Source organism: Podarcis raffonei, chromosome 8, assembly GCF_027172205.1.
Source record: "Podarcis raffonei isolate rPodRaf1 chromosome 8, rPodRaf1.pri, whole genome shotgun sequence".
NCBI classification, from domain to species: domain Eukaryota; kingdom Metazoa; phylum Chordata; class Lepidosauria; order Squamata; family Lacertidae; genus Podarcis; species Podarcis raffonei.
The window spans coordinates 49,499,368-49,512,999 of record NC_070609.1 but is presented as its reverse complement, the minus strand read 5'-3'; the positions used below and the strand labels follow the sequence as shown (position 1 = coordinate 49,512,999).

At 44.4% G+C, this 13,632-nt stretch overlaps 2 protein-coding genes across 3 annotated transcripts in view; one reads left to right on the top strand and one right to left on the bottom strand.

The window, feature by feature from the left end:
* CA5A (carbonic anhydrase 5A) overlaps nucleotides 1-13,632 on the top strand; it is a 28,420-nt gene that overhangs the window by 5,278 nt on the left and 9,510 nt on the right. Inside the window, exons 1-2 of one of the 2 annotated variants that reach the window (XM_053399950.1) lie at nucleotides 9,178-9,426; nucleotides 11,394-11,591. In XM_053399950.1, coding sequence (XP_053255925.1) covers nucleotides 9,282-9,426; nucleotides 11,394-11,591 — 343 coding nt within the window. In that variant the 5' untranslated portion in view covers nucleotides 9,178-9,281. Of the gene's footprint in view, nucleotides 1-9,177; nucleotides 9,427-11,393; nucleotides 11,592-13,632 lie in introns of those variants that run through there. The other variant, XM_053399951.1, reaches the window with a different exon arrangement.
* Nucleotides 189-7,266, bottom strand: LOC128419363 (E3 ubiquitin-protein ligase TRIM17-like). Its single transcript, XM_053399952.1, has 3 exons — nucleotides 6,844-7,266; nucleotides 6,248-6,343; nucleotides 189-3,426 (listed from the first exon to the last, which is right to left on the bottom strand). The coding sequence occupies exons 1-3, from the start codon at nucleotides 7,252-7,254 to the stop codon at nucleotides 3,418-3,420; spliced, it is 516 nt and encodes a 171-aa protein (XP_053255927.1). The 5' UTR covers nucleotides 7,255-7,266; the 3' UTR covers nucleotides 189-3,417.

Sequence of the window (13,632 nt, the reverse complement as noted above, 5' to 3'; positions counted from 1 at the left end):
GCGCAGAAACTATCTACAAGACAGACAGGTTTTTTGGGTTTTGTTTTTAAAGAGGCAGATTGGATGGGTAGGGAATAGGGATAATTTGAAACATTTATGGCACTGGGGGAAGATGTTGGGGATACAAAACCACCTATATTGGTTTGGACGTGCATGTGAAGGAGACAAAACAACAAAGAAGCAACATATTCAGCCATATAAATTTGTTTATGTTTCAAAATGTATCACCATGGCAATTATACTAGCTCAGCCTGTAACGAAAAGCCTCTTTGTTAGAAAGGAACAGTTTCCATTTCCCCTGCCCACATCCTATTCAGGGGTTTGTTTGTTTTGCTACAAAAACTTTTTTTAAAAAAGTATTTTATTTAAAAAAGCACATGCCTTTTTTCTCCCTTCTTCTTCACCTCCCCCAAATATTGCAATTTGGATCAGAGTTCTTACTCCAGCGGAAGATTTAATGCCCTTTCAGATATTTTCTAGCCACAATATTAGGCAAATATTCACATTGACATGGAAAAGTACAGAGAGCTTAAAACACAACTTCACCGAGTCAAGATAATTGTGTGTCATGCTTGAATGTTGACACTGACAAAACACAGCCCCTTATGGAAACTTACAATAGTACAAGCACGCTACAAACTGAAATCCCTGTTCCCTCCAGGTTGTTTCTTGCCTACTGAAGTTTAAGATGGGGGGGTGACCCTCAGAAAGAGCATTAATCGTCCTAATCACCATATTGAGCAGTCTCTCATAAACATAGCTAGTCTTTTAATTTTTTTGGGGAAAAAATGTATTATTCTGTCTACCATTCACTGTTAATAAGTGCTACTTCTACTTTTGGGGACTTCGGGCCAGACAAATATTACAACATACCCACTGTCTGTATTTGCTACGTTCATTGTTATTATTTAACCTGTTTATCCCACCTATTTGCTCCTCTGGCTTTTTGGGGGAACAGATACACCTCCTGCTGCTTTTAGAAAATAATTGTTTCTGTTTACTTTCTTTGGACCACCTTCTTCCGCTTGTGCTGTCAGTAAGCAACCTGCCAGATAACACAGAAATCTGTCCGATGGCAAGCAGCCAGGAAACGCAGCACATTCATTGCTTGCTACACAAAGAGGAAAGTTTGTTACTCATGACTTTTCGTTACTGTTTCACACACTCACTATGAAATGGATAATTTTACTAGGTGTGTAGTTTTGAACCACTCTACTGCTACAACTTGTTAATTTCAGTAGTGTGGGCAAAAACCAGTTTCCTGTCTATCCACATGATAAGGGAATCCCAAGAGCGATCATCTGTCCTCAGCTATTTGCGTAGGTAGACAGAACACAACTGCTCTTATCAGTTAATGGTGCAATCCTGCCCTTTCCCTTACTTTTGTCCTTAGGCAAACTTTTAAAGCAACATATCTTTCCAGCAATAAAACAAACGGGTTCCTCTTTTTTAACCTTACATGCTTTTCTTTCAGTGTAAACCCTCCCCTTTGATGTTCTTTCCATCCTAAGGAACTGTTCCAACACGTTTTAAAAGCTCTGAATGAATATTCGCTCCATTGGAGCCAACTCCTAGAGTCCAAGGTCCCTTCAGACCCCCTACTAAAATATTTGAGGGCCCTGGGAGTCTCTTCCAAGGGGTCTCTTCCAGTCCTGGAGAGGCCTATTGGCAACTGAACCTGGGAGACATTCTGCATGCAAAAAGTGCTCTACTACTAGAAGCCCACAAGTGCAGCGCAGAGGCAACAGAAATCCCCTACTGCTGCTGCCTCTGAGTGTGGGATGTGAAACATATAGCAGTCAAGTACAACATTCCTAGAATGAACATGCTAGGGGGTGCTTTGTATGCCGTCAGGATAAAACTTCCTGTTTCCTCCTGAGCTGTGACAAACTTCCTCTGCATGTGACTAGAGGCCTGTGTGTGTGAGAGAGAGGCCTAATCTGGGCAAGAAGGAGCACACATTCTTCTCTTGCTGTCTTCTCCATTTTGTTTTCCTATGTGTTAGGAGAAGTGACTGCTCAGTTGCAGTCACTTGGGACTAACTCCTTTATGGGATAGTTCATGTAGATCTGTACTTTTGCAACCTAAGTCTGCCTTCAGGGATCTAACTGTGAACTGAAAGATTGTGAGTAAACTACTTTTATGTTGACTTTCATAAGATTGTCGTTTCTATTCTTTTTAAGAGGGACAAGAAGGGATCTTACCAGGAATCTTATATTGAGAGGCTCAGACGAGCCTGCAACAAGCAAACCACTGTGCATTTAAAGGGGAATGTTACTCTGCTAAGATACAGAACTTGCTAACACAAGTTAGGAAGGATATCATTAAACAATATATCCTCTCCTGCCTCCCTGAACATTCCCACACTAAGACCCTGGCCTCCTTGCTTGTTTAATCCACAGAGTTTTGACCAAGTGTTTCTCCCTCTTCCCACTTGAAGTGGGTCTCTCCCTCTGTTCGCAATCAGGTCTATGCCCCTGGAGGAAACAACTCCCTCAAACATCATCCGGCTCTCAAGCATCTCTAGATGACTGAGAGCTGGAGATAAATCTTCTTGCAAGAGCCATCAGAGTGATCATGGAAGAGTTTCTCTTGGATACGCAGCAATTTGATACATTTCTGCTTAGTTTGTTAAAAGCTTTATTTTTATTTTTTCAGTGCTCATATGTAACCAACCCCCACCCCACCCCAAAAATATATAAGAACAAACCTCAGCAAAGAGATGCCACTTGATCAGAATATCTGATGAGCACATAAAAATGTAAGATGGATGAGATGGCATTATAACACTTATCAGTTCGCTCAAGGAACCATTGTAAGTAAAGGACTCTGGTCACTAAGGTGTATATTTACTCCCTGCCTGAGGTATGTTAAAGAATTGTTCCCAACAGTTTATTTTAGGGATCAATCCAAACCTCACAAAGCAAGGCTAAAATTAAAGGTATAAAAAATCCTCTAAAAGTCCAGAAAAAAACAGTCTTCTCCCTGGGCAAAAGTGTTAGTTTAGAAGGAATTTAAGAACCTAGAATCAACTAGGTAAACATAAGTATTAAGGCTTCCTCAACAGAAGCATAGGGTTAGTATGTGCATTTGAATTCCTTAACAGATCCGTCTACACTGGAATTTTACATGGGAGTTCAAATGCAAGTTTACAGGTGGGGAGGTGGAGCCTGCCATCTCCCCACCCATGACTGAACATGCACATTGAATTATGGGATGGGGCTAATGTTTCCGAGGACTCACAACCTGGTGGTCCCTCTATCTTCAGAGGGATGCTCGTGGGAGTTGGATTCCTTTGTGTTTTGTGCAACATCAGAAGGTGGACAGGCAGGTTCTAGATCTTTTACGCCTTGCGTCTCACACCCTTAGGGTCCTCAGACAGATTGACAGGGGATTGGGTGCTATGCCTGGGTCCAGTCACATTTTCTGCAGGGCAGAGAAAGAAAAGGAGAAGGATGGGCGAGATCAGGGGATGCAGATTCACAAAACATTCTCTCTTCAAACTTCACATGGATTTGGTCAGGAAGCCTTGCAGAGAGCAGAAAATACTCCCTTCAAGTTAGTAGAGGCAAGTCAAAGACAAAGAGAATGCAGTGGCTAGTTATTAAGATAAACAGTGGTACCTTGGTTCTCAAACGCCTTGCTACTCAAATGCCTTGGTTCCCAAACGCCAAAAACCCGGATTTAAGTGTTCTGGTTTTCGAACGTTTTTTGGAAGCCGAACGTCCGTTGAGGCTGTCAGCTATTGTTTCCGGGCCACCTGCACCAATCAGAAGCTGCATGCACCTTGGTTTTCAAACATTTCGGAAGTCAAACGGACTTCCAGAATGGATTAAGTTTGATGCTTTTGTTTTTGCTATTTATTTTGCGTTTATGTTTTTGAGGCTTTTTCGGTTAATTTGTTTTTGTGACTGTGTGGAACCCAGTTCAGCTACTGATTGATTGACTGTGGAAATGGATAAAAGCCCCCCCCCCATCCAAACAATGACTATCATCAGTGCAGGTAGGTGTTATGATTTATATATGTGAGAATATATAGAATTCCTATATGTTCATAAATTGACAAGGCAGACACATATGTAAGTATATAAACTATGTGTCTGAAATAGTACAGGAGAGCAATCCCAAAACCATTTTGACTCCCCCAAATTGACCTCAAATGTTTCTCTGCAAGGAGGAAGGAAATGGGAAAGCCTCCCCATTGTCTCTTTGCTCACAAATCCTGTCTTAAGGGCATATCTGTGTATGAATAGGGTGAGCCTGTGACCTGGACTGAGGAATTAAGTATTTATCATCACAAAACTATCCGTATAGTTAAAGCCATGGTTTTCCCAGTAGTGATGTATGGAAGTGAGAGCTGGACCATCAAGAAGGCTGATCGCCGAAGAATTGATGCTTTTGAATTATGGTGCTGGAGGAGACTCTTGAGAGTCCCATGGACTGCAAGAAGATCAAACACATCCATTCTTAAGGAAATCAGCCCTGAGTGCTCACTGGAAGCTGAGGCTCCAATACTTTGGCCACCTCATGAGAAGAGAAGACTCCCTGGAAAAGACCCTGATGTTGGGAAAGATGGAGGGCACAAGAAGAAGGGGACGACAGAGGATGAGATGGTTGGACAGTGTTCTCGAAGCTACCAGCATGAGTTTGATCAAACTGCGGGAGGCAGTGGAAGACAGGAGTGCCTGGCGTGCTCTGGTCCATGGGGTCACGAAGAGTCGGACACGACTAAACAACTAAACAAACAAACAAAAATCACCAAAGAATGGCCAGGCTCTCCAGGTAAACCCATTAACAGGTTTCCTGCCAGACAGGATTCTGCTGTAGACTGCCCCTTCTGTGATAGGCTGCCCCTTCTGTGATGTATGTATGATGTATTGGGGGTGGTATTGAGCTACAGGGTGGCAGTTTCAAAAGTCTATATAAGGGCTTGCACACCTTTGTTCTGGGTTCTTCCTCCCTCCTGTGGGGGTGGGTGGGAGAGCACCCTGTTGCATCAGTTTAATAAAGATCAGGCTTACTAGCTGCTTTGCTTCTCAATATTCTCTGTTATTTTTCTCCTACCAATAGAAAACCTACATAAGGAACCTACATATATGGGCTCTTGGGTACCCCAGAAGGGAAAAGGAGCAGTTTTTTTTCTCACAACATAAGAAAAAAAATAATTATAATCTACAATACTGTCTTATTTATTTTATAGTACTGTACAGTACATTGATTATTGCTTTCATTTTATGGATCAATAATCTCATTAGATAGTAAAATTCATGTTAAATTGCTGTTTTAGGGGTTGTTTTTAAAAGTCTGGAACGGATTAATCTGTTTTGCATTACTTTCTATGGGAAAGCGGGCCTTGGTTTTGGAACGCTTTGGTTTTGGAACAGACTTCCGGGACGGATTAAGTCTGAGAACCAAGGTACCACTGTATATATTTAACTCCCACAGCTCCAGTGAAAGAGACATAATCCCAGAGCTGGACAGGACAAGATCTACTGATAGTGCCATCTCCCTGTGCAAATGGAAGATCCAGCAACTCAGGGCTCCTCGCAGCACACCAGGGCTTCCCTTTCATTTCGCAATGTCCACGGGCTGCTTCATTTCTGTCTGCATTCACTAGTAGGAGTGGCCAGATGGACTATGCTTGGTGGGGTGTGTGCATCACCTGGTCTCCAGAGACCTGCAGTGTGGTTTCCTCTTCCCAGACACTTCCTTGATCAGTGCCAGAAAATTACCTTTCTCCCTTGTTTTCCCTCCAAGCCTCTTATCAGGAGAAGGGCAGCAATTAGCTTAGGGCCCCTCCCTAAAGCTTTTATATCATGAATTCATGATTGTGGGTGTCAGGGTGATTACTATGAATACCGTTTGTGCCTGCAGAAGTTTCAGAGTTGACACAGCTTCGTTTACAATCAGTGCATATCCTGCAGCTCTCTGCTAAAATCCTGTAACTTTTCTCACCGCAGATTTTCTGGGGTGGGGTCATTTGTTTCAACCAATACCGAACAGGACAAGTTTAACTTACAAAGTTAAGACCACATAGCAGTGGGGTTTTCATAACTGTTTTCCGTCTGCTTCAGCAGCAAAGGGGAATCAGAACAGCAGGGAGCACCAAGTGGAAGGAAGTCTTGGGAGGAAGAAATATCTCTTCCCAAGTGGAAGTGGGGCATTGCAGTGCTGTTGCTGCCTGGGGCTGGAAAACAGGAGAGAGGAGTGCCAAGGTTGTGCAAGCTATATAAATCAAAACATTTACCAGCCATTCTGATCTTCCCGGCTCTTGAGTAATTTTGCAGCCCTCAAGGTTCTTCCTCTCTTCCTCCATAGCCTTCAGCTGGGCTTTGGTTTTCTCCTGAACAACAACAACAAATAATGATGTTTTTTGCTTTATCAGGGAGATTTTCCCTTTACCTGATTTGTTCGTCCAGCCCCCTCCCCCACCCCCAAGTTAAAACAACCCAAGGCCACCTCCACATCTTTATAGGGTGGCAGTAAATCCCACCAATGAAGGTCAGAGCTCAGGGGTGGAGCATCTGTTTTGCATGCAGAAAGTCCTTGGTTCAGTTACAGGCATCTGCAGGTAGGGCTGGGAATGTTCTCCATCTGAAACCCTGGAGAGCTGCTGCCACATGGACACAGGACACTGCCTTATAAGGAGTCAGGCCATTGGTCCATCTAGCTCAGTACTGTCTACACTGACTGGCAGCAGCTCTCTAGGGATACAGACTGAGTTCTACCTGGAGACTGAACCTCAGACCTTTTGCCTGCAGAGCAGATGCTCTCCCACTAAGCTGTGGCCTTTCCCCCAAACAGCCTCCGTATAAGGCAGGTTACAATGTTTGCCTTGCTTACCTTGAGCTCTCGGGCAACCTCCTCCAACAGGGCTACCTTATGGCCGCTGTGCGCCTTGGTCCGTTTACACATCACACAAAGTGGGGCTTCATCATCCCTACAAAAGAACTTCAGGGGCTTCTGATGCCTTTTACACACCTCTCTTCTCCTTTCTGTGCATCTCTCCACCCACAGCTTGACAAGCTGGACCACTTTTGCCAGTTGCCAGTTTGGCCTGCTGTCCATTGGCTGAAAGAGTCTTCTGCACTCAGGGCAAGCAGAGGCTCCCTCAGATTCAGGCCAGGACTGGACAATGCAGGCTTTGCAGAAATTATGCCCACAGTCCAACATCGCAGGATCTTTGAAATATCCCAGGCAGATGGAACAAGTAATTGCATCAATAAGCTCCTCAAGAGGTCCTTCAGTTGCCATCCTTACTTCTCCCTAGAGGGCAATAACAGCAGGTTGTTTTGTGGGCAAAACAAAGAGGTCTTACTCATTATAAAGTCCAAATCCACTTTGTTGCAAAACTTACAGAACACAAATGCCTTCAAAACTTACAGAGCACAAATTCCTTCCAAACTATCAACACCCAACATATTTTAAGGGAGAAGTCTTTTGAGGAGGACACTGTACAAATATTTCATAAGTAGCATACGTTTCAAGTTTACACCATAATTTCAACATACAATTTTAAAAGTCCACCTAAAAAAGGTGAAAACAATTAAAAAGTTTGACCAATAAGCCAACTAAACACAAGTGTTGCATATTATTTTTTTTAACAGGAATTTAATTGAAGTTACACGGCCACCCAATCCTATATATGTGTTATTTTAGAAATAAGCACTAGGGCTTACTCTTAGGTAACTGCACACCAGTTGATAGGATAAGTTTATAAACTTAAGATGACAACCCTGTGCACTTATCTGACAGTAAGTCCCATTGAACTCAGCATAATTTACTTCTAAGTAAAGATACCTAGGATCACAGTATAACAAATACCTTCCAATGAGGAGTGTCTACCCCAGAGAAAGAGCCACCATTCTAAATAGTCATGTACTAAATTTGATCACTATAAATAACCACACTACTTTCTTAATCCAGTAGTTTACTTACAGTTAAACACCACCAAGAAATACTGGAATCCAGACAAAGATCTCACCCACACATTTAAAGCACATTACTTTCTGTAAAGAATCCTGGGAACTGTAGTTGTCCCTTATGGAGCTACAATTCCCAGCATCCTTAACATCAAGCCTGCCGGGATTTTATAGTATTCTGAAGGTAAGGGGAACCTTTGGCCCTCTAGATGTTGACAAACCACAACTCCCATCATCCCTGACCACTGAGCATGTTTTCTGGGGCTGATGGGAGTTGTAGTTCTGTAACATCCAGCGAGCCAAAGTTCCCCCACACCTGGTCATCGGAGCACCTGTAACCAGTTAGCTCACTAATGAGAGAGTCCTTGCTTATTAGAGGACCTTTCCATATTTAGGCTGTACACCCATCTAGGAGTAAGTCCTGCGGGATTCAACTTCTGAGTAGGACTGCACTGTGAATCTTCATTTAACTCTTGTTAAGAATTGTGTTCTTAATTTCATTTCCAGGGAAGAAAGGGAGGATCAAATTGTCTGTATGCTTCATTCGCAGTATATAGTTTTTCTATAGCCCAGAAATGAAAGACTGTGTGTTTGGACGTTAGCCTATATAACGTTGCCTATAAAACTGTAGAAGGGGCAGTTAGTACAGCGTTTTATAGGCCTATAAAACAGCTGCCTATGAACAGTCAGTCAGTGGCTTGAGCAGGCGCAGAGAAACTTCCTTTCCCTCCTTGGGTGAGAGCTCTCGCGTGCCTTTTAAAATCATAGTATTGTAATCATTTAGAAATTTGCATCTGATACACATCCGACATTAGCAAGTGATAATTTCATGCAAATCTCTCCCCACACCCCCCCACGCCATGCCTAAGTGGCCGCCCTCTCTCTCCCACGTTAACACCTCAATCCTTATTGGTGTCTACTCAGGAGTAAGCCCTATAGTGAATCCAACGGGGCTTCCTCCCTGAAAGCGCTCCAAGCCACGCGATCATCAGAAAGATTGCAGCGCCTTGTTATCTCCCTCGCCAAATCTCTTAATAAAATGGGCCTCGAGGGGATGGAGGTGCCCCGCTCTCTCCCTTTGGTTTCTCCAGTGCCACTTGCGCCGAAACCTGCGCCCGGATCGAGCCGGGAAAGTTTCTCTCGCCCGCCAACTCCGGCGCGGAGCGTTTTTGGCGCCTGCAGGCGGCGAGCGGGGAAATGACTCTGGGGAAAGGATACTTTCGGCCGCTGCGCTTTGCCGGGCGGGGACGGTGGGCGAGGCCCCGGAAGAGGCTGGCTCGGCTGGGCCGGCCGAGGACTGAGGGAGCCCTTCGCTTCCAAACAACGCCGCCGCCGCCGCCTTCTCCTGCCGCCTCGGCCATGGCTCGTCGTCTCCTGCCGCCGCTGCTCCTCCGCCTCAGCAGGGACCCTCGGCCGAGTCCAGCCGCCCTCCCCGTCCGCCGCGGCGGCGGGGTGAGGCGGTGCAGCTTGGGCGCCTGCGCCTCCTACCGCCTCCGGGACGGCGGTGAGTGACACACCCCGCGGCGACCCCCTCCGAAAAGAGGCTCCCCCTCTTCTCTCTGCAGGAACATTCCCTCCCCCCCAAAAAAAGTATGGCCTGTACCTGGAGTCCATAAGGCCCTAATATTTCCCCTTCGCCCCCCTCCCCATCTCTTTTCCCAGCTGTCCACACCCTGCTCATTATCCCCCTCCCATGTTCCTTTTCTCATTCTCTAATAGCCCTCCCCCCCCACAATAGGGTTTGCTTTTTGCTTAGTTAGGTACAACCCTAATGTACTATTACAATCTCGCCCCTGCCCAAAACACCCCTCTCAATTCATTCTCCACCTGTCCCCACCTTAAATCTTTTTCATTTCTGATCTGCTTTTTTGAACCCCAGTGGTTGTGCCCTTTCCCTAGCACCCCAATATTGTATGATGGATTATTGTGTGGACTGCTTGTTTTGTATTCTGCATACCTTGCTGTTGTGTATATGTACATTATTATAGCATCTGTACCATACCTTTCTCTTAAGGAGTTTCCAAGGTGGCATACATGGTTCTCCTCATTTTATCCTCACAACAGCCCTGGGAGGTAGTGACAGGCTCAAGGTGACCCAATTGCTACATTACTGAGTTGGGGCTTGAACCCTGGTTTCTCCCAGGCCCTAACTGAACACTCTATTAACAACTACACCATACCAGCTCTCATTAGGTAAAGGAGGAGTTAAAACTTTTTGATAAATTAAATCGCAACACACTTCCCACTGTCCTTCCCAGTTTCTTCCTCACCTTTTTGCACCCACTTAAGAACCCCCTCAAGTCCCAACCTACTAGTCCATGAGCACAGCAAGAGCACAGCAGGGCCTTTAGGAAGTGGCTCCCTTTGGTCTCAGCTGGTCTTTGCAGGGAAATGTCACAGAGCCATATGTCCTGATGCCATCTTGCAAAGGACAGTCTTCTGGGGGAGGGGATGTATAATGTGGGGTGACCCAAATGCACACCCCTAGTTCCTTGTTGTTCACATCTGGGGTCCCCACATACTTTTCAGCATTGTGCAAATGCAACAGTTGATAGGAAAAATGGATCATGGATTTATCTCAAAGGGGACAGTCCCCTAGTCATGGGGTTGTACAATATGAGGATAGTGGAACTGGTTTGGCTGCATTGGGTGCTGGCACCTCAGGATATAGAATGGATTGCAAGAGATGGACTGGGGTGTAGTGCTGAATGTTAGCGTTGCACACGGCGCTGCTGAAATCTGAGAGCCCCAAAGTCTGCCACTTGTTGGAAGTCTCCTTCAACCATGCTCCATACTCAGTTGTCAGACTTTTCTCCCCAGAGCAGCTTTCCTTTCCTTTGCACTGACATCTAGGCTTTCTTGGGAATTGTGCTGATATTTAGCAGTGGCAGGAAAGACCACAGATTAGGGAATGATGTGACAGCGTATCCGACTGTTGAAAGCAATTGCATTAAAATCAGTGCAGAAACCTAAAAGAATTATTGGAGAATGCAAAGGTGTTGACTACAGTGTGAGGGAGCATCAGGTTCAGGGCGGTGTTAAGGTGCAAATCTAATTGCGGCTTCTCTGTGTCAATCTGAATTGCAACTGTTTATTCCTTTCATTGATAACTTTTGGAAGCAGGCTGGCTTGGAATATGGTTGCCAGCTGGAAGGCTGTCACCAGGATCAAGAGAAGGACTTCAGGCGAGCTGAAGAGCTTCCTATCACTTGGTGGGATGTTTTGAATTTTCAAATAGTTGACCCTTCATGCTACGTTGTAAACTGCTTTTGAAACTCCCCTTCGTTTCAGAAGTGGGCAAGTGTTGTTTTGCAGCCAAAGCCCCCCTGGACATGCAGAACAACTTGGAGAATTGTTTGCACTGTGGTCTACTCTTCCAAGCAACTTCCATTGATCAATCAGCCTAAAACATATCTGTGAGTTCCATACAGCTTATGAGAAATTGCCTGTGTCCTCCTCTTCTTCTTCCAGTACATCCGCTGTGGCAGAGCCCAATTACAATCCCGGGGGGCAGCCGGCAGTCTCCAATCAATATCCAGTGGAGAGACAGCGTCTATGACCCCCACCTTAAACCCCTTGAAATACGCTATGATCCAGCCACTTGCCTCCATATGTGGAACAACGGATACTCGTTCCTGGTTGAGTTTGAGGATACCACAGACAAATCAAGTAAGACTTAAGGGGATGACTGGGATTGTAGGATAATAGCTCGGTGGTAGAGCACTTGCTTTGTATGCCTGATGGCTTCTCCAGCTCGGGCCGGGAATGCCCCCTGCTTGAAACCCTGAAGACCCATTGCTGCCAGTCAGTGTAGACAGTACTGAGCTAGATGCACCAATGATCTGACTTGGTGTAGAGCAGACTCCTAAGACCCACTGGTCCTGCTGTTAAGTTCTGGCCTAGCAGGCACCTTTTGCCACCCCTCCAGTTGGCAAAAGCTAAGTATGTTGGCAGACATTTCTGCAAGTTATTTCCCATTTCCCTAAATATCTGGGCAAATATGTGTCATGTGAATCCTTGCATTTTTGCTCGTATCCATGCCCTTGTGAAAGTTTAAAATCTTTAAAATACGAGTGACAATTGCCCTGCTAATTTGCTAGGGTAAAAGCCAGGTTTTTGGTCTGGAGATCTATATTCAAATCTCCCCTTTTTCCAGCAGGCCGATTACGTGGTTTGGTTACGTGGCTCTCCTGACCCCAGAGCCCTACCAAATAAAGGCCCCTGTTCAGATGAGAATTGTATCGCGTTTTATACCTGAAAAGGGCCATATAAATATTAATGAGTGAAGTCTGTGGGTGGAAATTCTTAACTAATCCTCTCTCTAAGATAATTAATACAGTATCTAGTTTTGTCTCCCCATCCCTGGTTTTTGAGAAACTATGCATATTTACAGTACATTCAATGTAGGAACTAATCCTTAACAAAGGCTGTTTCCTGTTATGTATGTATTACATTTTAACCACACACATTCCTCCTCCATGGAGCTCAGGGCAGCATAGCTGGAAACTTCCTCATTTTTGTTTTTTTTAATTCTCAGCAACCCTGTGAGGTAGGTTGGGGTGCAACACAATAGCTCAGAGAACTTTACTGCCAAGCAAGTTTTTCCGTCAAGCAATCTTAGTCCAGTAGTCCAGCAATTATTCTTTTTTGCTATGATTTCCATTAATTTTGTCTCTTGGCTAAAATTCACTCCAACTGTAATCCATACAAGACTTGGGGAGCAGCTGACGTTCTTTATTTGGATGCATTTTTTTCATTCTTTTGGATGCTTTTTCATTCAACTTTTACCCATTCATTTTTGTAGAGGAAGCCCTTGAGGAGGTTTCATGTGTGCATGTTCCCAAATGAATAGTATAACACTGGCATTAAACATTAATGAAATAAAAGGTTGTTTATCACTTTGGCTGCATTTCACAGATAAGCTTTTGAATAATGTACTTGGAAAATATCTAGAAGGCAAGATAGGTGCTTGGTTCTAGCAAAGCACCTTGTTCTCTGGTTCCCCTTGGAATTGTATTGAAACCTCAGTAAATTGAAGGAAACTGAATATAGCTGCCTTCTCTGGCATTGGAAGAGCTCTTTTTATTCTTCCTGAAAAGAAAAGTCAGGTTTTGTTAGCTCACTGGAACCAAGTGCTCTGTGCTTAATGCTGTAATGGTTGTTTTAATTTTAAACAGATAAGACAGAGCCTCAAAAGCTGTACATTGATAATCTGTTTAGCCAATAACTAACATTGTGTTGGCTGTTGGTAGTGTGTGGTTAGAACACTTAGCAGCACTCATTAAGTAAGTTGTATGTTACACAGTACTTGGATTAAGTCCAGTTACCTGAGTAGCCATTATGCAAAGAGTATGTTTAAATTAGAGAAGGGTCATAGCCCTGTGGTGGGATACATGTTTTCCATGCAAAAGGTCCCAGGTTCAAGTCCTGATGTAGGGAAATTCCTCATACCAATTAAAGCTGCTGTGTTGACAGTACCGAGCTAGATGGACTAGTGATTCTATAAGGCATCATCCTAGTGTGGCCTCACCTGGATCCAATTTATGAGCCATAGGTTGCCTATCACAGCACTCTTTAAGTAGCATAATCGTTCTCTGGTAGTAACCTTCCTGGGTTGAAGCTTAGAGCTTGTGTTTGGGTTGTATCAAGTATCTTAAGAAAGCTATTTTAGATACTGCAGTTCCTTTTTATGGCTTCTCTTTTTGCTTGT